Below are 24,726 nucleotides of genomic sequence, written 5' to 3' on the forward strand. Positions count from 1 at the left end.
TTGACCTTACAAAACAAATGTATAATTGACAAAGGACAAAAACGTAGAACATTTTCCGCTATCATTTTGACAGTTTTCAAGTTTTAAACTCTTATTTTGAAAGGAGTGCGTGTTTTAGTCACGTGAACACGCTTGACTACATTTCCCAGCAGGCTCCGCGCGCGACTTCGACCTCCTCACACGGTACCGGAATCGCAGTTGCTCACTTTTTTTTTCTTTCTTTTTTTCCGCCCCAAAACACCTTTTGAGGTCCCTGTCAAGTTGTCCCACAACACGACGTTCGCCACTTCCTGTCCCAGTCGGGATTTGTGCGGACGTGAAAGCAAACGCGACGCTGCTAGCTAGCCTGCTAACCAGTTAGCTTACTGGTTTGTTTTTCTTTTTCTAGCCAGAAATGATGAAGAGCCGAACAGATGAGGAAGACTACTGGAACACGTCCAAGTTTAAAGCGTTCACCTTCGAGGATGAAGACGACGACGTGAGGCTGCTGCTCAATTTGTTAAAAAAAAATGTCAACTCGAACATCCGGGCATTCCGGATATTCCCGCAATGCAACACTAATGCAAATGCTACGTTTATAGTGGTGAAAACATCCGGGCATTTCGGACATTTCCGCAATGCAGAATGTTATGTTTATTATACCGTGAAAACAAACGACGTTTTCAAATAAAAAAAAATAAAAATCCTCACAAATTAAACGATATCGATCCAGTTCCAACCCCCCCCCAAAAAAAAAGTTCACGTCACGTGACACGACGTGATTTTGGAACGACTGCGTTAATCGGCCATCTTGTTTCCATTTTCCTCAAACGCAATCCATAGCTGATAGGCCAAAACTTTTCAGGCCGCCATATTGCTCCTCCCAAGATGGAAATTGGAATACAAAATTGTAAAATGTCGTCAGTATCGGTGTGGCGTGAAAGACTGGCGTTTGTTTTGTTTTTGTTGTTTGTCTGTGGCGCAGCTGAAGGAATCGAAAGAGGCGGTGAAGAGCCTCCCGCAGCTGCTGGACGACGACGACGACGACGATGACGACGTGGAGAAGGTCAGCTGGAGCGGCGAGCCCGTCGGAAGTGAGGACGACGCCCACCCGCCCGCCTTTCCCGTCCGCTCGCAAACTTCCTCATCGTCCGTCCGTCCGTCCGTCCTCAGGCATCTCGTGGTCCGTCCGAGAGACGGCGATGGCGTCCGACGGCGACGCCTTCCCGCCCCGCATCATCCGCACGGACGCCGCCCCCAACCTGGTCATGGTCAACTCGGGCTACTCGCTCACGTCGCTCTTCAAAGGTCACGCGGGTGCCAAAGGTCGGAAAGGTCACCACGTGCGCGCGCGCCACTGACTTTTTTTTTTTTGTCCGTCTCGCCAGCAGGAAGAAAAGGCGCAAACGCCGCCACGTTCGCCGACGGTGGGTCGCACGCGTCGATTCGCCGATTGAACAAAACAAGTTGACGATCAAATGAATTGACGATTGCTCTTCAAGTTGTCAGCGCAGAATTGAGTTCTACGCAACAATTGATCTGGCCTGGCGAGCTTGAATGCTCATGCTCATTAGCATCTATTGCTCATTAGCATCTATTGCTCATATATTCTTTATCCTCTGCATAGAATGGCGAATATTAATGCTGTACTGATGAGCAAGTCGTTAGGAAAAGATTCATTAATCAATGATGGAACGAGGAGGCGGGAACATCACGATACGATACGATACGATACGATACCATACAAGGGTCACCATAACGATTATCTCACGATATGACCATTATCGATAGATTGCTCAGGTCATAAATCCTCGATAATCTACCATAAAAATAAAATAAGAATCATAAATTATAACAAGAATATAAATAAATAATAAGTACTAAAATAAATCAATTTTAAAAAGTATAAAAAATCATATCATAAAATAACGTAATATAACAACATAATATAATATATAAATATATATAACATACGTAAATAAAAATGTAAAAAATAATCAATACAAATAAATAATCCCTGGATTGTCTGGCAAGCAGTTGAGGTTGTACCGCTGGCTGGGATAGGCTCCAGCACACCTGTGACCATTGTGACTACAAATATTGCGATACTTGCGTCGAGGCGTATCGATTATCTATCAAAGCATCACGATTTATCGCCATATCGATATATCGTCACACTGCTATGATGAACAATGATTATTTTTTGAAGCATTTGGCGACCCATCGGGCAGAATGGTGGCTCCGGAAATCCAAAAACCCAAAAGTGAAAAGCAGGTAACGATCTCACGATCTCACGATCTCGATCTCATACGCCCGTCAATCGCGCTCGTGACGATGTCATCGATTTTTTTTTTTTTTTTTTTTTTCAGGATCTGCTCGGCGACTGGTCGCCGCAAGAAGCCGTCAGCAGGATGCAGCAAGGAAAGGTGTGTCAATTGACGAGCACATGAACATTCCATCCGGATCACCATTCCATTTGATACCGATTATAACCTGTTCGTCGATTATTGCATTATCCAAATTTCTAATATACGAGGGGTGTGAATTGCCTGTAGTACCTGCCGATTCGATCCGTATCCCGATTCATAGGTCACGATTCAATGCCGATTAATCCCGATATTGATCTGTAAGACGATTATTGACATTTTCATTTTTTTTTAGATTCAATCGAGTAAATCGTAATCAGTAAATATCGATTTGTCCGCATATTGACATATTATCATTTGTCAAGATAATCGGCCAATGTTTTTTTCTTTTGTGTTTCAGTCGGTGTCGCTGGAGCGTTTCCGATGCCTGCAGGACAAAATGCGCCTTCTGGACGCGGCGGCGGCAACTCACGACGGGAACGTCATCACGGCTGTAATCAACGATCAACGATACGATTCTCGAAATGTCCCGTCGCGCAACTCGATTGACGGCTATAAAAAAACTAACTAAATGTTTTTGCAGGTTTTAATTTATCTGAAGAAAAGTTTGAGCAAAGGTGAGTCGTCCTCCTTCGATGCAAAAAAAATAAAATAAATTCAGAGACCAGAGGAAAGATCAAAGGAAAGTGAAGCAAAGTGAAGTTCAGCAAAAAAAAAACAAGCGATTGCTAGATTTTGTGTCTTTTGCAGATGTTTTGTTTGTGGAGTTGTCATCGCGACAGACGGCCCTCCGACATTTCATCAACTATTTGAGCGAAAGCGGCGACGACGACCTGCTCGTCGAAGTCTACAGGTGAGCGCTTGCGTGACATCACTTCCTCCACAGGTGACAATCAACAATAACACAGGTTAATTATCTGTCCGCAAATAATAAAAAAAAAAGGCAGATAGATGCTATTTGTTAGCCTGTCTATGGCATTTCCCATTATGTGCTAGCATGAAGCTAGCAGATTTAAGTTAAGGGCTCGTTTGAAATACACAAGGTCTTTTCTTTTCTTTACTGTCATTTACAAGACAACAAAACTGTAGTTTAAAAATAATACAACAAAACAAAAAACTATACGTTACTTGAAGCGTTCTAAAAAGCGTCGGATAGATGCTATTTGTTAGCTTGGGGCATTTTTCCACGAATTACAAAGCTAGCTAAAACTTTGTTTTTCCTTCCTCAGATCTCTGGGACGCACGGAGGACATCGCGGTAGTTTCAACTCGATTCAAACGATGCAATCGAATACGGTGACGAGCGCGTACTCACCGTGTGTGTGCGTGTTTTCGTTGTTTCCACGGCGACAGCTGCTTCAGTACAAACGGCACCTGAGCGTCTCGGATGAGAACAAGAGGCGGGACTTCCTCAAGAGCTGCCTCAGGTGATTGGCAGCTTGGGGTGGGCGGGGCTTCTCAAAAAAATGAAAATAAATAAAAAATCTTTTTTTAATTTTTTTCCCCCCCTTTCTTCTTCTAGTCTTCAGTTTTCTCCCGAGGACCAGGTCCAGGTCCAGGACCAGGTCTCGCTGCTGGAGCGGCAGATGGTGCTGGAGGTCGGACATTTCTTTTCAATCTGACCATGGTTTTGTTGTCGATTGGATTCGATTCTCTGTCCGGTCGGGCAGGCGGCGGACGTTCAGGCGGAGCGAGGAGGGAAATCGGCCGTCTTCCGGAAGTTTCCGCGCAGGGCGTCCGTCCTGCACGTGCCGCTCATCACAACCTTGTACTACTGCTGCTTCTACCACTACGGGCAGCCCGAGGTCAGGTCGCATCGCGCACGATTCCCGTCCGATTATCTGCGGGTTCCTTCATTATCTGTGTGACGTCAAATTATCGGCGGATTTGATTTATGATCCGGTTGATCTATTTGAGGCCGATAATTATCGGCCAGCGATATTTTCGTGCGCTGTGACATGTGGTTTCCGTCCGCAGGGCAACTTGAGCAGCCCGTCGAACATCCGTCAGAGCTTCAAGGTGAGCGCCGTCCGTCCGTCCGTCCCGACGGATGGCTTCCGCCTGACCGATGGCGTCCGTCCGTCAGCTCTCGGAGAAGCAGCTGTTCGTGACGGCGCTGAGCGCCCGCGCCAAGCAGAAGTCGTGGAGCGACGTGGACGCGCTGTTCGCCAGCCGCAGCTGGTTGGGATTGGCCAGGAAACGCTCGCCGCTCGCCTTCCGCACCGTCGTCGACATCCTGCAGCGGAACTCCGCCCCCGCGCAGGTCCGCCGCCTTCCGTCCGTTTGCGACGCCGATGCCGACGATTCCTTTTCCTTTTGTTTGCCGTCAGGTGCTGCAGGAGTACGTGAGCCTGGTGGAGGACGGCGAGACGCGGATGTCGCTGGCCCACAAGCACAAATGTCACGACCTCGTCATCAACGTGAGACATGTCGCATTCGGCTCCGTTTGGGCTTCTGGTCACGTGACAGCTTGTCGTCCAATCAGACGTACCGAGACTCCAAAGACCGCCGCCTGCTGCGAGCGTATCGAGCGAAGGTGGAGGCGGGCTCGGCGGCCGAGAGGAAAATCGACGAGCTGCTCAACAATTCGGTGAGGAAGACGAGGAGCTCTTCGTCTTCGTCTTCGTCTTCATCACGACGCGCGTTTTCAAATTCATCTTTTTTCTTCTTCTTTCAGCAAATCCGCTGGAAAAATTGAGAACGTTTTCGTATTTCCTCCACATACTTCAAATAATAAAGAGAAAACATTTGTCAACTTCAAATCTCAACTTTCTCATTTAGTCCAAGTGTCGATATAATTGATACCTAGTCAGTATCGATCCCGATAATATCGATCGAGGTTGGGTCAAACAGATGACGGGGCACGTCAACCGTCGTGTTTTTCGATTAATCGTGTGCCGTCGCGTATCTTTGTAGTCGTTTGCGTCAACACATGCATTATTGTACTTCAAAAAATATTTGCTTTTTTTTTGCTCTGTTTTATTTGTTGCATGATCATCTTTAACGTCTTGTTTATGGCAAAAAGAAACGATGAAGACATTTGTAGTCAATTTTTTTTGTATTTGCAGTTTCTGAACGATATATGATTAATTATTTGTTTACATTTCGTTTTCTATGATCACTTTGTGCACTTTAAGAAAGTAAAAATTTTTTTTTTTAATTATGACGAACGTTGATGGGGGTAAAACTTTGATAAAGTAATAATAATAATTATTATTATTTTCTATTTTTTCGAAAAGTATCGAAATCGGTCATATCATATTGATACTTAAAAAAGTCAAGACTGTCAGTAGATTCTTTTATTGTTTGTCATCATTACAAAGTTGTTTTTTTGTTTTTGTTTTTTCTAGTGATTCTGGGAAGAAAAAAGAAAAAAATCAACAGTAGTGTTCGCCTGACCCGAGAGGTCAAAGGTTAAGGGGCGGGACCCGGTGCAAGAGGATAAACCACAACAAATGTGCAACTTCGATACAGTGTTTTTGTTGGTTTGTTTTTTTTGTCTGTCGTTCTTCTTTTTTCGTTGTTCATCAGTACAAATTAGTGATCGGCGGCCGCCAAGGTCAAAGGTCAAACGAGCTTGCCCACTTCCCAAGCGACAACAACAAAACAAAAAAAAAACCTTAAAAGTGTGCTAAAAGCAGGAAGCTGACGCATACCGCCACAATAAAAGGGGATTAAAATGCAAAAAAAGCAACCGTCGTTTTGCGTGTGTGCGTGCGCGCGCTCGGGGGGCAAAAAAAATAAATAAAAAACCCCTCAAAAATCAGCGGAGGTGTCCGAAGACAAATCGATACAAGACTCCACGGTGGGCGTCACCTCTCGCTCCGAGTCAGGCTCCGCCTCCTGAGTGCTGACGGGTGAAGCTCCTCCTCTCCCAAAGTCTACAACAAAAAGGAAAGACAAGCTAGCATGCTACATTCTCGTCTTGCTAGCAAGCTGGAAGGCAAACGATAACGTTAGCGACATTCAAACATTCCACATAAATCAATTCATGACAAAAAGTCAAAATAAAAGCAGAAAAATCTTTCAAAATTGAATAGAAATGGAAATAAAAACAAAAAATATAAATAGACATAAATAAAATACATTTGTACTTAATTTTTGAAGGATATGATACATATTTATTTGTATGTATTGATTGGGAAGGTTTTGTTGTCGTAACGTTGCGTTGTGTTGTGTTGTGTTGTGGTGACCTTACCCGAGGCGGTTCGCGTCATGTGCGTTTTGCTCCTTCGGGAGATGGCCGACAGTGGGCGGGGCTTGTCTTTGACAGCGTCCTCTTGAGAGGACGACAACACCCCCTGCGCACGCACGCACGCACACACGCAGGCAGGTCACATGAGCAGAAGCCGACGGATGCGCGCACACACACACGATACGCGTTTGATGAGTGAGCCGCCATTTTGAAAAAGGTCATGCATGCAAACGCCCAACAAAACACGTCAACATCTCAAGCTTCATGCACGTCATCCCAAACGTGTCAAGTGCACTCGTGTCCACTAGAGGTTGCCAAATCGGTTATCCAAATATGCTGAAGGACGTGACGATATCGGCCGTATCGTGATATTGCGATATTAAAACTGCCGCACGGTATCGTCGTCGTGTCGTGATATTAAAAGCAGCGCATCTGCAATTCTAGCACCCTCTGGTGGCTAGTTTTTTAGCGCAATTTTATTTAGATTAAATCATTCATTAAATATTTATTTACATTTTAATTTTCAAAAGGCATGTTTTGGCCCTTCAATATCAAGTTCTACATTAATGGTCAGATGAAGTACATTTGTGTGTGAATATTATAATATAATAATAATAATAATAATGAATGTATTAATTTTGATGAATATTATAATGTGTGTTTACATGAGCAAATAAGTGGCTCCAATAATAATTGTTCTCCCTTCATTGCTGTTAATGATTTAAAAACCAACTCAACAATTTTGAGCATTTGTCCAATTTTAAGTTGTGTAAACGATGACTCGATTATGAACACATTGAGTGAGAAAAAAAGCCGAATGTGTGACAGCGAACGCGCGAATCAATGGATTCATTTTGCCATCTGTGCGTGTATATATGGGGGCGGGGCTTGATTATTACCCTTCCCAGAGAGCAGATGGAGGGAGAGGAAGAGGAGGAGGAGGAGGAAGGCTGCAGGAGGCTCTGCTGGGAGGCGGACGAGGCCGACGAGTCTTTCAGCAAGAAGACGCCGGCCGACGACGACGTCATGTGATACACGTGCTCAAAGTTGGAGGGCGAGGAGATGAGGGTGTGGCGGGAGGTGGACGAGGACGGGGAGGGGCTCGGGGACGGGGAGGGGGGGGCCGCCTCACCCACCTGGAAGGAAGGAAGGAAGGAAGGAAGGAAGGACGGAAGGACGGACGAGCAGCGAAGGAGGAGGAGCAGGAGGACAACAAGAGACCACCGAGTCAGTCCGAGGAACGGCGCATGCGGGCCAGGTGGTGGAGGGCATGCGGGAGGGATGCATGCGGACGCAGGGGGAGGGGCTTACCAGGGGGAGGTCCATGAGGACTTGCATGCCGTCTCCCGGTCCCATGTGAGCCACGTGGTTGAAGTTGGTGGGATTGGAGATCATCCGGGACCTCAACTCGGGGTCGCGGAGCATCTCCCTGAAGGGGGCGCCCAGGAGTCAGGACGGGCGGGGCCACGCTAGGGGCGGAGTCGAGCCACCCACCTGCGCTGCAGAACTCGCTCCTCCTCGGGAACTTTGAAGAGGAACTTGCGCTTGCTGCGGGTGCGGAGCATCAACTTCCTGCTGTGCTCCGACATCTCCGGGATGCTCAGCTCTCCCTCTGAGGACGGACGGACGGACGGACGGACGGACGGATGAACGGGGGGGAGGAGGGGAGGCTCACGCCACGCCACGCCCCCCTAAAGACTCACCTGACCACGCGTTGCTGAAGTAAATGAGGCGAGGAGCTTCCGAGGTGAGCAGGTTGAGGGTCCCTTCCACGTTGAGAGGGCGGATCTGAGGGAGGTCGCGTTTGGGGTCACCATTGAAAACACTTGTGTGCTGCTTGGGGTCTTTTGAGGCTTTATTTTGTGTGCATTTTTGGGGAATTACTTTTCATGTAATTATTTGATGGATTTTTTACCAATTGTATTTGATTGACTGTTTTTTGTTTAGTGTGAACTGTGTGGAATTTCTTGAATTTTTAAATATTTTTATTGATTTATTTTAAAAAATATATTGTATTTTAGTCTTTGATTGATTGTTTTTTAGTTTAGCCCGAATTGTGTGGTTTTTGGGGTCATTGTTTTATTTTTTAAATGATTTTTCATGTATTTATTTTATTTTTACCTGTTGGATTTTAGTATTTTATTGACTGTTTAGCGTGAATTGTGTGGTCGCTGTGGTCTTTTTTTACATTTATTTTATTTTTTTTTCAGATTTTTTACCTGTTGTATTTTAATGTATTTATCATTTTAATTTGATTTTACCAATTGTATTTTAACAGTTTATTGACTCTGTTTTATTTTTTGTATTTATTAATTATTTTTAATGTATTTATTTATTCTTTTTTTTTTTTTACATATTGTGTTTAAATGCATTTATTTATTTTTAACCTATTGTATTTTATTGACAGTTTTTTTTATGATTTATGTATGAATTATTTTTAATGTACCATATTAATTTCTTTACGTATTATATTTAAATGTATTTAATTTTTGTTTTTATTTTATTTGATGTATTTTTTTAACCTATTGTATTTGAGTATTTGATTGACTGTTTTTTGTTTAGTGTGAACTGTGTGGAATTTCTTTCTTTTTTAAATATTTTTATTGTATTTATTTATTTATTTAAAAAAAAAATATTGTATTTTAGTCTTTGATTGTTTTTTAGTTTAGCCCGAATTGTGTGGTTTTTGGGGTCATTGTTTTATTTTTTAAATTATTTTTCATGTATTTATTTTATTTTTACCTGTTGTATTTTTGTATTTTATTGACTGTTTAGCGTGAATTGTGTGGTCGCTGTGGTCTTTTTACATTTATTTTGTATTCATTTATTTTATTTTTTTTCAGATTTTTTACCTGTTGTATTTTAATGTATTTATTATTTTAATTTGATTTTACCAATTGTATTTTAACAGTTTATTGACTCTGTTTTATTTTTTGTATTTATTAATTATTTTTAATGTATTTATTTATTCTTTTTTTTTTTTTTTTTACATATTGTGTTTAAATGCATTTATTTATTTTTAACCTATTGTATTTTATTGACAGTTTTTTTATGATTTACGTATGAATTATTTTTAATGTACCATATTCATTTCTTTACGTATTATATTTAAATGCATTTAATTTTTGTTTTTATTTGATTTGATGTATTTTTTTAACCTATTGTATTTGAGTATTTGATTGACAGTTTTTTATGTTTTGTTTTTCATGTATTGATTTGTTACGTTTGGTATTTTTTGGAAACTTATTGTATTTTATTGTCAGTCTGCATCATTTGTCATGTGTTGCTTTTTGACCTTGCGCAGGGAGATGGTCTGCACCCACTCGGCCGTGTGGATGTCGAAGACGTCCACGCCGTACTCGCTGTAGACGGTCAGGTGGGAGGAGTTGGAACCTGCGGCCAAACGGGCGGGTTAGCGGATGATAAATCACGGCGGGGGGCGGGGCCTACTTGGTCCCCGGGCGCGGACGTACTGCAGGCGAGCGGCGCGGCGGGCCACATGAGCTCGCGGGCGCGCGCGCGTCGTCCCTGGCCGTCCACGAAGACGCCCAATTGGCTGAAGCACAGCAGCAGGCGGTCGGGCCCCGCCTCCAGCGCGTGCAGCGCGTCCAGCGGCTGCTGGGCCAGGAAGGCCAGCGACGGGTCGGCCGGGCTGACCAGGCCGCGGGGCGAGTCGTCGCCCTGCGGCGCCAGCAGCGCGAAGCCCGACGGGTAGCCCACGCACAGGCGCTGGCGGACGGCGCCCAGCCACTGCACCGCCCCCGGCGCTTGCACCTCCCACAGGCGCCTGTAGTGCGGCTTGGCGCGGCTGATCTCGAAGCACAGCACCTAAGAGGGACGCAAACGCACGAGGAGCGTACGGACACAAGTCCAAGATTAGGGACATATTTCCAGTTCATATACAGCCACTGGAACGGCTCCATTCGTCATTGCAATGACTTGGCGGGCCACTAGGGGGAGCGCCGCCTCATAAGAGTGGCGGGGAAATTGACGCAAGGTTTAAGGCGAGGAAGAATCATCAGCTTTGGTTTTTTTTTAATGATTTATTTTTTTATCCAACCATTTTCTTAACTGATTATTACTCACAAGGGGTGCTGGAGCCTATCCCAGCCAACTTCAGGAAGTAGGCGGGGTACACCGTGAACTGGATGCCAGCCAATCTAGGGATTATTTATTTGTAATTATTATTAGTAGTATTTTTATTTATATTTATATATATGTATTTATATTGTACTTACATTTATATTATTTTTAATATAATATGAATTTTTTATTTATTTTTACATTGTTATTTATTAGTATTTCTCTTTATTATTTATTGATATTTATTTTATAATTTTATTTTTTTAATTTATATTATATATAATTTATATTATTTTATTATAATATGGATTTTTTTTTAATTTATTTATTAGTAATTTTTATTATTGACATTTATTTTATAATTATTTTATTGTTTATTTTTATATTATATTATACGATTTATTTCAAATTCTTAATAATTCCAAAAATTGAGTTATATACTGTGCGATAAAAAAAAAAAACGAGTGTGATATTGATTTGTGTTTTTTTCTGCTACTAGATGGCATGATTGCATTTTTAAGACGTTTTTCTGTTGCTCTTCTGAGCTTTTTTTCACATGAAAAAATGGGAAAATCCCCCCCAGTCTCCGTTCCTGTGGCTGTATATTAAGGCCGAATATCGCGATAGTCGGAGCAGGCGTCCGGATCCGGATATTCGGTGACGACGCGAAGACGGCGCCCGACCTGGCGTTTGACGGCGGCGACGAGGCAGGCGGGCCCGCCGGGCCTGAGCGGCACCACCGTCAGGGCCTGGCATCCTTTGGTCTCGGCCAGCTTGATGTCGAAAGCGGCCTCGCCGCCATCCAGCAGGCCCCACGGGTGAAGGTGCACCGTGCGGTTGCGCCCGCACAGCAGCGCAAACATCTTCTCCTTGGGGATCAGCTCCAGCTGGTGGACCTTGCGGCTGTCCGTCGCTCGCACGATCACTTCAAGACGGGAGCAAAATCTGTCAGCGGACGGACGGACGGTCGGACGGACGGACCGTCGCCGACTCACCGTCTCGCGTCACCTCCACCACAAACAGGCCGTCCTCGGTTCCCAGGGCGATGCGCTCGCGGTCTGCGGGAAAAGGCCAAACACGCCGCAGGTTTCAAAGTCGGACCGCAACAGAAAGCGCACGAGTGCCTTGACGTAAGAGTTGATTTCATTCCCACACTAAGCTCCCAACTCAAGTTACATGCATTTCAAATCCAAAATGAATTTAAAAAAAGAAAAACATCCATTCCACCCCCCGACAACAAGCGAATGAAATGTAAACAAATGAGTTTGGTCTGTGTGCCTTCGTGGGGGCGTGGCCTAGTGATGACGTCATATGGTGGCATTAAACATACCGCCTGAGGGCCGCAGTTTTGAGTTTGCATGACTGCATTTGCCTCTGGGCCAAAAAAAAAACAACAGTCATGAGGAGGAGGAAGCAAAGAGGAGAAAAGGGGGAGGAAGAGAGAAAAAAAAAGGAGAAAAAGGAAGAAGAAAGAAACCAAAGGAGCAGAAAAAGCACAAAAAGAATGAAAAGTTGAATATGAAGAAAGAAAAAAGGAGAAGAAAAAGGAAGAAAGCGAACCAACAAGCGTGAAAATGGGAACGTTGCGTGCGTACCGATGACGGCGCCCGACAGCGTGGACTTGATGATGGGCAGCGAGGCGTCGTAGGCCTCGTGCAGGACGTGCACGAGCGGCTTGGCCAGCGAGTTGTCGGCCACGATGCTCTGCAGGCCCTCCAGGATGCGAAGCCACTTGCTCTTCTCCGCTTCGCTCTCCGCCAGCACCAGCAGCGACGCGCGGCGCAGCGGCGGGCCCGCCTGCGACGACGTCACCCGGAAGATGCACGGCACGTCCTTCCTGGACGCGTGGATCACGTCCGACGCCAGCACCGAGCTGACCGACAAGCCTTCGTCCCTGCCGGGGGGGGACGAAGGGCGGCGAGCCGCGTCAAAGCGCGTCCCCGCCGGCGGGTGACGCGCTTTTCCTTACCTGAGGTCCAGCACCAGACTGGCCACCACGCCGGGCTGCGTGGTCTTGCCCTCCGGGACGTCGTACAGGAAGAGCTTGGAGTCCGACACCACGGCGAAGGCTCGCTGCCAGCCTTTCTTCACGCCGCTCGGCTTCGGGATCTGGTCGGTGGGCGGGCGGGCAACGCTCGGTGTCACTTCTTCAGCTTCATGAGAATCCGGAATGACAAACGGGCCGTGCGGGTCGTACCCTGACGTATCCTTTGTAGACGGTGCCGATGCCTCTCTGGACGTCGACGCCCTGCGGCCTCTTGGCCTGCTCCGCCGGGATGGGGCACACCAGGGGGGCGTGGTCTTTGCAGGCCACGTGACAGATGAAGGAGCAGACTGCGGGGGGGGACGACGACAAGGAGGTCACGGCGAGCGAGCGAGCGAGCGGCCGGACGTGGGCGGCGGCTTACCTTCGCAGGCGTAGCCCTGTCGCATGAGGCCCACCATGAGGGACGTGCAGTGGGTGCACTGCGTGGGACTGGAGAAGGTCTTGATGCTGAGCTGGTGAGCTTTCGGCTGCACAAAAAACAAAACAAAAAAAGGCATCAGACGCCAGCACGCCCGCCTGGATTCTTTTGGGGGGCGCGTTACACCTTCAGCAAGCTCATTGAGGGACTTTGGTGGGTGGACGAGGGGCTGGTTGAGAACGGCGACAACTTCAAATCCTGAAGACAAAACGCAGCAAGTCAAAATCGAGTCCTTCGCCTTGTTGATCGTCGTCATCGTCGTCATGCGAGTCTTGCCTCGTTCTCGGAAGCAGACGAGGGCGGCGTGCTTTGGGATCTCAAGGGCGTGCTCTCGAGGTCGCTGGTCTGCAGGTCACCGAGGTTGTTTTAGTCAACTATAAATCTACATATTGCTCTTTATTATAGTTTAAAAAAAAAACAATTTTTTCCGTCTAGTTTGAGTCAACTATAAATCTAGCATTGTAGTTTTTATTTTAGTCCCAAAACATATAAACAAAGTGATTTTTGTTGACTTTTGGTTGAGGAAATGAACACGGCCGGCCGGATGACAAACTCACCCTGTAGGTGAGGTCCGGCGCCAGCGGGGACGTGTTGAAGTATTCAAAGATGGAGTCCTTGAAGTCCGGAAGGTTCAGCGCTGCACACAAAACATTCGACAACTCATTCTACCCGCTGGCGACGTCAGCAGCATCAGGAGCAGCTGCGGGTTCAATCAATATCTTGCTCAAGGGCACTTCCACGTGAGCCACGTCGCCGCCTTAACCCGACAAGACGACTCGCAAGTAGGCGTGGCCTGACCTCTGTCAGAGCGCGATCGTCCGTCTTCCATTTCCTTCTTCAGATTCTCGATCTGGGACGCCATCTCGCTGCCTCGCTCCTCTGAATCCTTCAGCTTACTGCATGCGGGAACCGAAAAAAAACAAAACGGCTTCTGTTAGCTCCGACGTGACGCCAAAAAAAAACCCGAAACCCCAATGGCGACCTCTCCAGCGCCACGTTGGCGGCCTTGATCTTGCGCAGTTCCTGGTGGACCATCTGCTTGGCTCGGATTTCGGCGTCCAGGGCGGACTGAAGCTCCAGCCGGGCCGACATGTCCAACTTCTGACTGCGCCGCACCTTCCACAGCGGGTCCTGCTGGGAGACGAGACGGACACGGACATGGACCAGGTCCTGACAAGCAAGCCCAGACGTCTTTTTTCTCGCTTTCTTGAAAACGTGACGTACCGCCGGCGTTCGGCTCCCCAGGTTGGAGCTGCGCAGCGTCTCCAGCTCGTCCGTCATCTTGGTGGCCAAAGCTTGCAGGTAACCGCGAGCGTCTTTCTCGTCGCTCACCCTGAGCACAGGTGCGGTCAGAGGACACGCCCCCTCCCAGGCGCTCGCCAGGCGTGCCGGCCACTCACCACTGAATGATCTCGGCGATCTGCGCCTCCCAGTGCGCCACGCTCTCCTTCTTGGAGGTGGCGTCCTGGAGCTCGTCTTCCAGCTGACGATTCTGAGCCGTCAACTTGTCCACAAACGAACACAGCTGGCCGACAACGATGATGATGTAAGCGTTACGAGTGTGACGATATATCGATAAAACTTTGTCTCCCAATAGATTATCGACACGCACAGCCAAGTATGGCGACATTTGTAGTTAATGTACAGCCACTAGAACGGCTCCATTGTTGATGACTTCTTGAGCAATTACTTGGCGGGCCACTAGGGGGAGCTCCTCATAAGAGTGGCGGGAAATTCAGGTGAAGAAGACTCATTAGCTGAAGCTTACTTTGACTTGTGGAAGACGTTTATCTGTCCAGCAAATGACTCCGTTTTGAATACGCTTCTATGAAAAATGTGTCTTATATTTGAATGTATATTTATTTTCATTTGAAAACATATTTGAACAAAAACATTGAAAAAGCATTTTACGTTTCGACTTTTTGAAGCACACAATTTCTAAGGAATATTGATAAGGATGTAATTGGATTTAATAAGTCATTTTATTTGTATGAAAAATAGGGATGCACGTTAATTATAGGCGGCCTGACAATTATCAGCAATTACCGACCAATTTTGCAATGTTCCACAAAAAAATGGTGTCACAGTTTATATCATGAAACAATTGACTGACATGTTACATGACAAATTTGTATTTGTTTAAAAAAAAATCAAAAATACTCAGTGTGACGAAGATGCCAGTTTGAAAAAAGAAACGATTTTCTCATCAGTTGATGTGGTTTTATGGTAGATGATGGTGGACTTACGACCTGATTAATATACGGCTAATCGTCATATGGTGAGGTCATCGTAATCGCGTCCGCAATCGTCTGGCGCGGCATCGGCGAGTCACCAACCTTGTCGGTTTCCGTCATCAGTTTTCGGTTCTCTTCCATCAGGAGGTTCTTCTCTCGCTCGTGTTTGTCCTTCAGGACGCCGACCGCTTCGTCCATTTCCGCTTGTCTGCGCACAAAAAGAGAAAAGAAAAGAAAACGAAAAGTGGCAAAGTCCAGCGGAGCGCTCGCCCGTCTCACCTGAGCCGGACTCACCTGTCCCTCTTGTCCTTGTCCAGCTTGTCCTTGAGCTGCAGGTTCTCCTTGCTGGCGGCCTGCTGCAGACTCTCCGAGTCGCGCAGGTCCTTGCGCAACTTCTTCAGCTCCGACGAGTGGGCGGAGTCTCTCCTCAGCATCTCCTCCTCGTAGAAGAGAACTTTCTTGTCCAGCTCCGCCTTCAGCCGAGACAGCTCCTGCTGGGACTCCGCCCCCGCCCCCGTTCCTCGTCCCTGCAGAGACTGAAGGGCAAAAGGGGCGTCGCCGCCGTCGCCATGACTACCCGACACCGAGCCACGCCTTTTCGCTTGAACACCAAAACAAAGGCGACTTTGGGACTATGGAGGGAGCAAAAAGTCACAACATTCGAAAGAAAGAAATGACGACAAGTGACAATAAAAATGGATATAAAAAATATTAAAAAATGATATCCAAAAAAAATACATTTGAATGGAAATAAAAAGAACAAAAAATACAAAAAATAAATACGTTTGTATTTAATTTTTGAACAATAGAATATTTGTATCATTTTTTTTGTTTGTTTTTTATTTATTTATTGAATGATTTATTTTGTCATTTATTTGACAGTTTTGGTCCGTACTAACAAGTCGAAATGACCAAAATTAAAAATAAGTAAATAAATAAATAAATGACTTAACATAAAAATATTAAACACTAGAAATAAACAAATGACTAAATAAATGAAAGAGTAAAAATCCAAATGTATTTATTTCGGTTTGGATTTTCGTCATTTCTATATTGATGTCTTTTGAACGTTGGCGGCGCGCGTGACCTCTGACCTTGAGGCAGCGTAGCTCGTCCTCCAGCTGCTTGGCGTAGACTTCGCTGTGCTCCTTCAGCTTCTGCTCCTTGGACGCTTCCGCCGTCACTTGGTCCAGCTGAGCCTCCAGCTGGACCAAAAGAGGAAAAAAGACGTCTGGCGCGAGGCTCCGCAAAACCCAAAAAGGCCAAAGCGAGCCTCCGCCGTCACCTCCTTGCGGCTCTTGTCCGTCTTGCGGCCGTCCTGCCGCATGAGCTCCACCTTGCGTTGCAGCCGCTCGGCCTCCTCGTCTTTGTCTCGCAGCTGTCGCGAGAGTCGCTGCTTGGCCGAGTTCAGCTCGGCCGTCTTCTCCGACAGCTCGCGCAGGGCCGAGCGCCGCTGGCAGTTCGCCTCCGCCGCCTCCGCCGACGCCGTCCGCGCGCGCTCCGCCGCCTCCGCCGTTTGCTGGCCGCCGCAAACAAAACGCAGCGCTCACCAAACGCCGGCTTTTGGCTTTCCGTTCAGCGACAACTTTCGCTTTCATTTCGTCAACCGAAACTCAACTAACATCATTTTGGCAACACACATTTTTGCACCGGACTACAACAAAACCTTCATTAACCAAAGACATTTTTGTTTGAAGCGAAAAGAATGCTTGAAGCAACGCTCGCTATGACAAAAAACGTCCAGCAGGTGGCCGCAGAGTATAAGAGATCAGCCAGGTCAATGTTGCAACACCAGCGACGTGAAAATTGATGAAACTTACCTATAAAAAGATTTTTCATTCAATAATGAAGAACAGACGAAAATGTACTTGACCAAATAAAAAAATAAAAAAATCTATGGTCATTTTAGTGCGTGAACAAAAACGGGACAAAAACTAAATGCTAGATTCATAGTTGACTAAAAGCAGACGAATAAAATGATTTTTTTTTCTGACTAAAATAAAGACAATATAATGTTCGCTAGATATATTTGACTAAAAATAGCGTCAATGAAAAGACACACGTTGACTCACCTTGTGGGCGTCGTCCTTCTCCATCTTGAGCGCCTTCAGCTGCTTCTCCAGGTTCCTCAGCTTGGAGGCGGAGCTGTCGTAGTCCTGCCGCAGGGTGACCGCCTCCTCCAGCTGGTGCTCCAGCCTATCAGAGTCTAGCCGAGCAGAAGGGGGTGTGGTCAGGCCGCCGGGACGTCGTCCTCGCCCTTTTCTCACCTTCCAGCTTTTTCTTCAGACGCTCGATCTCCTCGTTCAGCTTCTTGACCTCCTTGTCGCGACTGGCCGGCGCGCCTGGAGGCGGAGCCTGCGTCGACTCTGCGTACGGTTGGAATGTTTGCCTTTGGTTTTGCTTGAAGGTTAATGAAGCGTTAACGGCGGCGTCACCTTGCAGTCGTTGCTTGAGTTCCTGCTTCTCCCGCTCCAGACTGCCGATCCTCCTCTGGAAGGCCTCCAGGTCGCAGCCGGCGTCCGAGAAGGAGGAGCTTGTGTAGGTGAAGCCCACGAAGGGGAGGTGCTGGCCGGCAAAGTCGCTGTGAGACGTGGACGGCCGCGCGTCCTGCAACAAGGCAACAGTTATTAACAAGACCACGACAAAAACGCTGATCGGATTCCGCGGACGGACGGACGGATGGACGGACGGACGGACGGGCGGGCGGACGCCCAAAACTGACAACATTCAAAGTGAATATCATACGTACAGGACCAAAAGGGAAAATAAAAACTTTAAAAAAAAAAATTATAGCTAAAAAAATATATATATATATATTGTAATTATATCTTTTACATCATTTTAGTCGCTTATTTATTTATTTAGTCATTTATTCATTTTTTTAGTACGGACCAAAACTGCCAAGATTAACAATAAATTTCTTCATAAATAAATCAATAAATAAATGACTAAAAGTCAAAATACAAATGTATATATTTTCTTTTTATTTCCATTTCTATTTTTGAATTCCTTTTTTTTCCTCACTTGTTTTCATTTCTTTTTGCGTGTTTTCATGTTGGATTTTGTGCGCGTTTTGTGTTGTGTTGTGTTTTCTGCCGTACGGCGTTCTTGAGGACGTCGTCGTCCACGTCAAAGTTGGACGTGTCGGTGGGCGAGCACACGTCGGGCACGTACGGCGCCTCGGCGCCGCGGATGTTGTCCCAGTCGACGGCGCCGAAGAAGGCGTGCGACTTGAAGTCCGAGATGCCGTTGCGGCCCAGACGGCGCTCGCGAGGGCACAGCAGCCGCTGGATCAGGTCCTTGGCCGCCTCCGACACCGCCGACGCGTCCGCCGGGAACTGCAGCCGCTCCTGAAACGCACGCCGCAACTTACTTGTCCTCCTGTTGCGCAACTTTGGATTGGCTGGCGCAAATGGAGGCCGCGTCCACGTTTCGAAACCAGGACAAAAGCGATTCGGTCTGACCTGGTGGTTCATGATCTTGCCGTAGGTTTCCACCAGCGACTCGGCGTAGAAGGGCGTCTCGCCGTACAGCATCTCGTAGACGCACACGCCCAGCGACCACCAGTCGCACTCGGGGCCGTAGCGGCCCCTGCCGTCCTCCATGGCCTGCAGGATCTCGGGCGAGATGTAGTCCGGCGTGCCCACCGCCACCGACGACTGCACCTGCGCCAAGACGCGCCGGGACAGCAAAACGTGCGCGCTCGCGCCTCACTCGCCTCAAAATCATTCAAACAAAACACGATTGCGCGTTGGCGTTACCGTGCCGTCCTCCAGCATCCGCAGACAAGAGCCAAAGTCAGCCAGACGAATGTGGCCGTTGACGTCCAGCAGGATGTTGTCAGGCTTGATGTCTCTGGGAAGAAAAAATCATCATAATCATAAAATACTCGATTCATCGTTTCAGGCCTACAGGCAACTATATTGACTGTTATCGGACATTATTCGATGAATGGTTTCAGGTGTCCCGCCGATACCTGTGTATGTATCCCTGCTGGTGGATGGAGTGCGCGGCCAGCACCATCTCGGCCACGTAGAACTTGGCCATGTCCTCGGGCAGCCGGTCCTCAAACTTACTGAGCAGCGTCAGCAAGTCTCCGCCCACGTAGTAATCCATCACCAGGTACTGCGGGGGTGGGCGTGGCCAAGATTTGAATCAGTGACCGGCGCCAACGTGGTCGCTCCTCGTGCGACTAACCAGGTAGTTGTCATCCTGGAAGGCAGCGTGCAGCGTGGTGATCCACTGGCTGTCTCCTCGCACCAGCACGTCTCGCTCCTCGCGGAAACACGCCGTCTGCGCACGCACGCACGCACCCGCCGGGTAAACGCGTGAGAATCCGAACGCGGCGCGCTCACGTGACCTGGCGACCTCTCGTTACCTCGGCCCGCTTCAGCATCTCCCACTTGCTGAGGATCTTCATGGCGTAGACGCGCTCCGTTTGCTTCATCTTCACCACGGCAACCTGAGGAAAACAACAACAATTCAGCGGACGGCTGACACTCCATGGCCAATCGGAAAATGCCGTTCCCCCAAGTAGCGGCCCACGAGGTTATGTTGAAAAAGTTTAAGGCAACAGTTTACACATTTTTTTTCCACCCCAGCGGACGAATTTGATCCTGAAACAAAAACAACGTTGTGGATCGGAAAATCGATTTGGATTGTAAGTCATCGAAACAAATCAAATCATTCCACTTTACACCAAAGCCTGCCTGATAACTTTAACTTTGTGGACTGCAGCTAAAAATTATTTCAGTCATCAATCAGTCGATTATTTTCCGATTCGACGATTACTTAAGTGGTTATTAATCAGTCGAGCATTTTTTCAATTCATTTTCAAATCAATTGTTGAATTAGATGACTAACGATTGTTTTCACTAGTAACCGATTCATCTATTTTCCTATTAATCAATGTTATGGCTGTGCAATTAATCGAAATTCAATTATGATTTCGAATATTACCCTCCACGATTACAAAATTGGCATAATTGTACAAAAACGATTATTAGGGCTGAAACGAGTCCTCGTCATTTCCGCCTCGGATAATCGTTCTTGTACAATTATGTGTACAATTATTTGTAATCGTGGAGGGTGCTAATCAAAGTTGTAATTGAATTTCGCTTAATTGCACAGCCCTAATCGATGTATCAGATAACTACCGTTTATTTTAGGAATCGATTGACCGGTCGGTTATTATTTGATTTATCGAACACGAATTATTTACGTTTATTTTGGATTAAACAAATGTTATTAATTAGTTATTTGGAAATTGAACAAAGAATGCAAAGGTAACATTTGAAACAACTCAAACTTTTTTTTTTACGATGATGCTGATTTCGTAATTGTGGAGTGTCATCATTGAAAATGCAATTGAATTTCGATTCCTTTGCACGCGTCTGATGAAAAACATTCCTTGAAGCCACGCCTCCGCTACCCACAATGCATCAGATGAGGGTGCGTCGGCGCCCCCGAGGCGCTTCACAAGGCGTGTGGCGGCGCACACGCCCAAAAGGTATGCACGCAAAAAAAACAAAAACAAAACAAGTACAAACGCCAGCGTCATTCCAATCGGAAAAAAAAACGTTTGTTTGTTTGTTTGTTTGCGGAATGTCGGTCGGCCGGCCTCGTCCCGCCCGACAGCGACACAGACAGGAAGTTGCCAGCTGCAAACAGGAAATGCGCTGGAAGGAAGTGGGCGCGTGCACACACACATACAGACACACACAAAAGGTTCCCAAACAGGAATCGTTTACCTCGCCAAAAGCGCCGCGTCCGATCACCTTCAACATCTCAAAGTCGTCTCGGTGCAGGCGAAGTTCCTTCACCGCCGATGTCAACGGTTGCACTGCACGCAACACGTCCATCAGTGACTTTGTTCATCGGGATGAAAATAACATCATAACAATCGTTTTGGCAATTCATCGGATTTGAAAAGACAATTTCCATCCCCTACTTCAAACATACGCAAACAAGCACAATAACATTGACAGCGTTTTAATAGCGCTGCAAATCAATATTTGGATAATCGTTTCATCTCAATTATTTTGTCAATTCATCGAATTTGGAAAAAACATGTTTTCATTTCCATCCCGTTCTTCAAACGTACACAAATACACAGAATGTCATTAATAACATTTGCAAAGAACAATTATTTTGATAATCGATGAATCGCAATTCTTGTCAATTCATCAGATTTGGAAAAAAACATTTGATTTCCATGAGAATCACTCTTCGTGGCAAGCCAGATGCATTTTTGCCGATTTCTCCAATCATCAACTCATCTGGAAGTTCTATTTTGTTTATCCGATTCATCAACTATAACTGACAGATTCGCCGATTATGAGAATCGCTCTTAGTGGCAAGCCAGATGCATTTTTGCCAATTTCTCAAATAATCGACTTGTGTTTGTTTGTCACCTGTACACATCTGGAAGTTCTATTTTTTAATCCGATTCATCGACTATAACTGACATATTCGCCGATTATGAGAATCGCTCTTAGTGGCAATCCGAGAATCGATCAACAGTCAATTTTTGGGCTCATGTGACAATAGTTCTTGACGATCTTGAAAAGTATGAGAGGATTTTGTTGCAAGCGTCACATAACTTGTTTTTTGGAAGCTCGTCAATCTGTCTGGCCGCGCCCCAGCACCTTCCTCCCCCGAACCGGGAAAGCGCGTTCGCTTGGGTTCGGTTCGGTTCTGTTGTGTTGTGTTTGTTTGTTTGTTTCCTCACCCCACTCGAGGAAGTCGGCGACGTGCTTCTCCCTCTTGAGCGGACAGTTGGCGTACTCGCTGGTCACGCACAGGAGGAGGTCGAGGAGGGTCTCGACGTTCAGGCAGCCCGGTACCGTGCGCTCCGCTAGCATCTCCCGCAGTCGCTTGAGGCGGACCGGGGCGGCCTGAGCCTTTTGGGCGGCCGACATGCTCGCTGGTTGGCTGGCTGGCGGTTCCGGCCCGGCCCGGCCCGGCTTCGGCCTGGCTCAAAAAACGGCTAACAAGGTTCGCTGCTAAGGCTCCGCTAGCTCGTTAGCTCCCAGCAAACATTCCCGAGCGCGTCGTTCGAGTGCGACCGTGAGTGTTTGCGTCCGGTTCCGTCAGTTGGGTTCCGCCGGACGTCAGCTTTTGCTCCACATCGGCTTTAATCCCGAGCCCGAATGTTCCTCCGCGTCGTCACGTTCGCCTGCGCCGCCGCCGCTCCATGCTCGCCGCCCGCCAGCCTTAGCAAAGTCTCGGGATATGCTCCGGAAGAACCGGCACCAAGCAACCAAATCGAACCGAACCACAACCTGGGACGATAACGGAGCGTTTTTGTTTTTTTTAGTTGTTTTTTTTCGGCTCTTCCCGACGGGAAGACGGCGACGCCAGAATCCAGGTCGCCTCCCTCGCGGCAAGTTGGCAGCACTAACTAACCACTTCCGCTTTCAAAACGATTTCATTCTTTTTTTTTTTTTTTTATTTACACGCGGAAATTAACGAGCTCTGCCGGAAATTAACGACTACCACTTCTACACTATCCGTTAAATAGTCATCTTCAACCATCTTAAGTAAATCACGTAAATCTGTCGCTACGACCCGCGTCGATGCACGTTACGGTTTTGTTTTGAAAGACAAAACATCAAACTCCCGGAAGTCGTCCCTTGCTTGTATTCTGCTTTGCGGGCGATGAGTCGGGGATCACAGGCCCCGCCTTCCCTGTGGGGGGGGAAGAAAAAAAACGCCATGGATACGTGACGTCACGTCAATGTCCCTCGGGGAGCCAGGGTTAGACTGGGACGTGACGTCATCACAGCCAGCGGGAGACTGGAGGCGGTGTCAGGGGGGTGACGTCACTTGAACGAACTCCTTACAAACAAACAATCACAAAGGTCGCATGCTCGCAATGCATGCTGGGATGAAGGAAGGAAGGAAGGAAGAAGATGACTTGTTTTTGGTATCGCTCAGCTGTATTTTTCAATGTTTCTGGAAGCCTGTAAGCTTGTAATTTGTTGATAAATAAATGTTTACAAAACAAAAAATATATAAGGACGCGATTTTTGATTGGTCATTTCCGAGTTTACGTCTCAAGTCAAAATGGCCGGTTTATGCCATGACCAAACCCACATAACAGGTGAACCGTGATTGGCTGCCACCCTGTGATGTCATTTTCAGTCGACGGCAAGTGACAAGATGGATCGAAATGAGATGGATCGAAATGGGCGGATTTTGCTGATTCCTTCATATTCTGCAAACGTAACATTCATGGAGAATGTCGTGTTTACACGAGTGTGGCTACATTGAAAATAAAATATTTCCATATTTTATTGTATTATATGAATCATGCTAAAGGTCATTGCTTCCTTTCTCCACTAGGCAGTGACAAACACACGTGCGGATCCACCGAGCACAGCATGACAGCAACGACCAATCACCAAGCAGCTGGTTGTCATAGAAACAGTCACATGGTCCTTTCTGTCCCATTTTAGAACCACCCCGCCCCCTTTGTCTTTTGATTGTGTTGTTACGTCCTCCGTCTTTCCTTCCTTCCTCCTTAACAGCCAATCAGCATCGCTTGATCACCAAGGGGCGGGGCCAAGCCTGGCTCTGTCTGAACGCAGCCATTTTGATCGCGTACGATTGAGCGTGCGTGCTTGTTGGCCGGTTGTTTGGTTGTCAAGGTGACAAAAAAAAAAAAAAAAAAAAGGAAATGGGGTCACACTGATGCTGGCTAAATGTCCCACAATGCACCTGTCTGTCTTCGGCCACTTACGTAACATAACCGCCAGGCGACCAATCCGAGGCAAGGAGATGCTGCGAGTAGACACGCGCACGCGCACACGCCAAAACCTGCTTTCTTCATCATCCTCATCTTCATCTCCATCACGGAGTTGTGTCCTTCCTTCCTCCTCCTCTTCCTCGCCAAGGAGATTAGCTTTTGTGTACCCAAACCGCCTATTTAGGAGCTTATGTAACACACGCGCACGCGCGCACAGACAAACGCTCGCTTGTTTGCCGCTTTTGTCGCAAAGTTTGTTAAGATTCACAAGGCAAGCGCAGACGGATGAAAGGTGAAAGGTCACCTATTGAGAAAGTCACGGCGGCCCAGCCAATAGCGTGAGGCAGGAGGGGGAAACGAGGCCTGTGATTGGCTGAGAGCGGAGCCGTTTGCTTCGCTAGTCACGTCCAAAAAAACAACAAAACAAAACAAAACAAAATGGAGGACGAAGATGATGACGACTGTCAATGATGAAGACGATGCAGCCGCCAAGAAGGCGTTGCCATGGAGACGCGTGCCGGACTTTCCCCGCGCCAAGCCCGCGTGAATTTCCAAGCGACCGAGCTGAGTGAGGCCGGTTCCGACTCAGCTCGGTTCTGCGTGCCAAGTGACGTCACGTGACAGAAGAAGAAGAAGAAGAAGCACATCTTACACCG

The 24,726-nt window shown here is 47.0% G+C and overlaps 2 protein-coding genes across 16 annotated transcripts; one reads left to right on the plus strand and one right to left on the minus strand.

Annotated features, from left to right (window-relative positions):
• The first annotated feature begins 112 nt into the window (after positions 1-112).
• On the plus strand, positions 113-6,291 carry vipas39 (VPS33B interacting protein, apical-basolateral polarity regulator, spe-39 homolog). 9 transcript variants are annotated; one of them, XM_077510320.1, is made up of 18 exons: positions 130-478; positions 965-1,073; positions 1,153-1,287; positions 1,368-1,406; positions 2,189-2,253; positions 2,349-2,405; positions 2,746-2,838; positions 2,929-2,962; positions 3,096-3,198; positions 3,575-3,602; positions 3,698-3,771; positions 3,867-3,942; positions 4,015-4,149; positions 4,322-4,363; positions 4,431-4,607; positions 4,675-4,764; positions 4,830-4,934; positions 5,695-5,833. In XM_077510320.1, the coding sequence occupies exons 1-18, from the start codon at positions 395-397 to the stop codon at positions 5,695-5,697; spliced, it is 1,449 nt and encodes a 482-aa protein (XP_077366446.1). In that variant the 5' UTR covers positions 130-394; the 3' UTR covers positions 5,698-5,833. The 9 variants fall into 9 exon arrangements, with proteins under 9 accessions (XP_077366439.1, XP_077366446.1, XP_077366444.1 ...); XM_077510318.1 differs by lacking the exon at positions 5,695-5,833 and adding an exon at positions 5,022-5,106; XM_077510319.1 differs by lacking the exon at positions 5,695-5,833 and adding an exon at positions 5,022-5,106 and having other exon boundaries at positions 131-478; positions 1,371-1,406.
• Positions 5,629-24,721, minus strand: cdc42bpb (CDC42 binding protein kinase beta (DMPK-like)). 7 transcript variants are annotated; one of them, XM_077510287.1, is made up of 36 exons: positions 22,052-24,716; positions 21,072-21,163; positions 19,700-19,783; positions 19,519-19,614; positions 19,298-19,446; positions 19,083-19,176; positions 18,786-18,986; positions 18,423-18,671; positions 17,757-17,928; positions 17,589-17,687; positions 17,394-17,527; positions 16,607-16,840; positions 16,416-16,526; positions 15,616-15,857; positions 15,424-15,529; positions 14,488-14,612; positions 14,312-14,420; positions 14,070-14,218; positions 13,886-13,983; positions 13,645-13,724; positions 13,364-13,432; positions 13,214-13,285; positions 13,031-13,136; positions 12,820-12,956; positions 12,592-12,731; positions 12,218-12,516; positions 11,618-11,680; positions 11,306-11,547; positions 10,013-10,367; positions 9,835-9,932; positions 8,243-8,327; positions 8,034-8,151; positions 7,851-7,968; positions 7,439-7,675; positions 6,543-6,645; positions 5,629-6,225 (listed from the first exon to the last, which is right to left on the minus strand). In XM_077510287.1, exons 1-36 carry the CDS (start codon positions 22,239-22,241, stop codon positions 6,101-6,103), a joined length of 5,181 nt encoding a protein of 1,726 aa, XP_077366413.1. In that variant the 5' UTR covers positions 22,242-24,716; the 3' UTR covers positions 5,629-6,100. The 7 variants fall into 7 exon arrangements, with proteins under 7 accessions (XP_077366413.1, XP_077366411.1, XP_077366410.1 ...); XM_077510285.1 differs by having other exon boundaries at positions 14,070-14,221; positions 17,589-17,928; positions 22,052-24,720; XM_077510284.1 differs by having other exon boundaries at positions 14,070-14,420; positions 22,052-24,719.
• Positions 24,722-24,726: the final 5 nt, after the last annotated feature.

The sequence above is a fragment of the Festucalex cinctus genome, chromosome 21 (assembly GCF_051991245.1).
Source record: "Festucalex cinctus isolate MCC-2025b chromosome 21, RoL_Fcin_1.0, whole genome shotgun sequence".
Classification (NCBI taxonomy): Eukaryota; Metazoa; Chordata; class Actinopteri; order Syngnathiformes; family Syngnathidae; genus Festucalex; species Festucalex cinctus.

Bases quoted from the DNA above. Each gene is read 5' to 3' on its own strand.
- vipas39 (XM_077510313.1), top strand. From the start codon at position 395: ATGATGAAGAGCCGAACAGATGAGGAAGACTACTGGAACACGTCCAAG. The intron at 3,199-3,574 runs GTGAGCGCTTGC...TTCCTTCCTCAG, and splicing joins CTGCTCGTCGAAGTCTACAG to ATCTCTGGGACGCACGGAGG. The intron at 3,603-3,697 runs GTAGTTTCAACT...CCACGGCGACAG, and splicing joins GACGCACGGAGGACATCGCG to CTGCTTCAGTACAAACGGCA.
- cdc42bpb (XM_077510283.1), bottom strand. From the start codon at position 22,241: ATGTCGGCCGCCCAAAAGGCTCAGGCCGCCCCGGTCCGCCTCAAGCGA. The intron at 19,615-19,699 runs GTAACGAGAGGT...GTGCGTGCGCAG, and splicing joins AGATGCTGAAGCGGGCCGAG to ACGGCGTGTTTCCGCGAGGA. The intron at 10,368-11,305 runs GTCGGGCGCCGT...CGTCCCTCTTAG, and splicing joins TCGCCGCCGTCAAACGCCAG to GTGCTGTGCTTCGAGATCAG.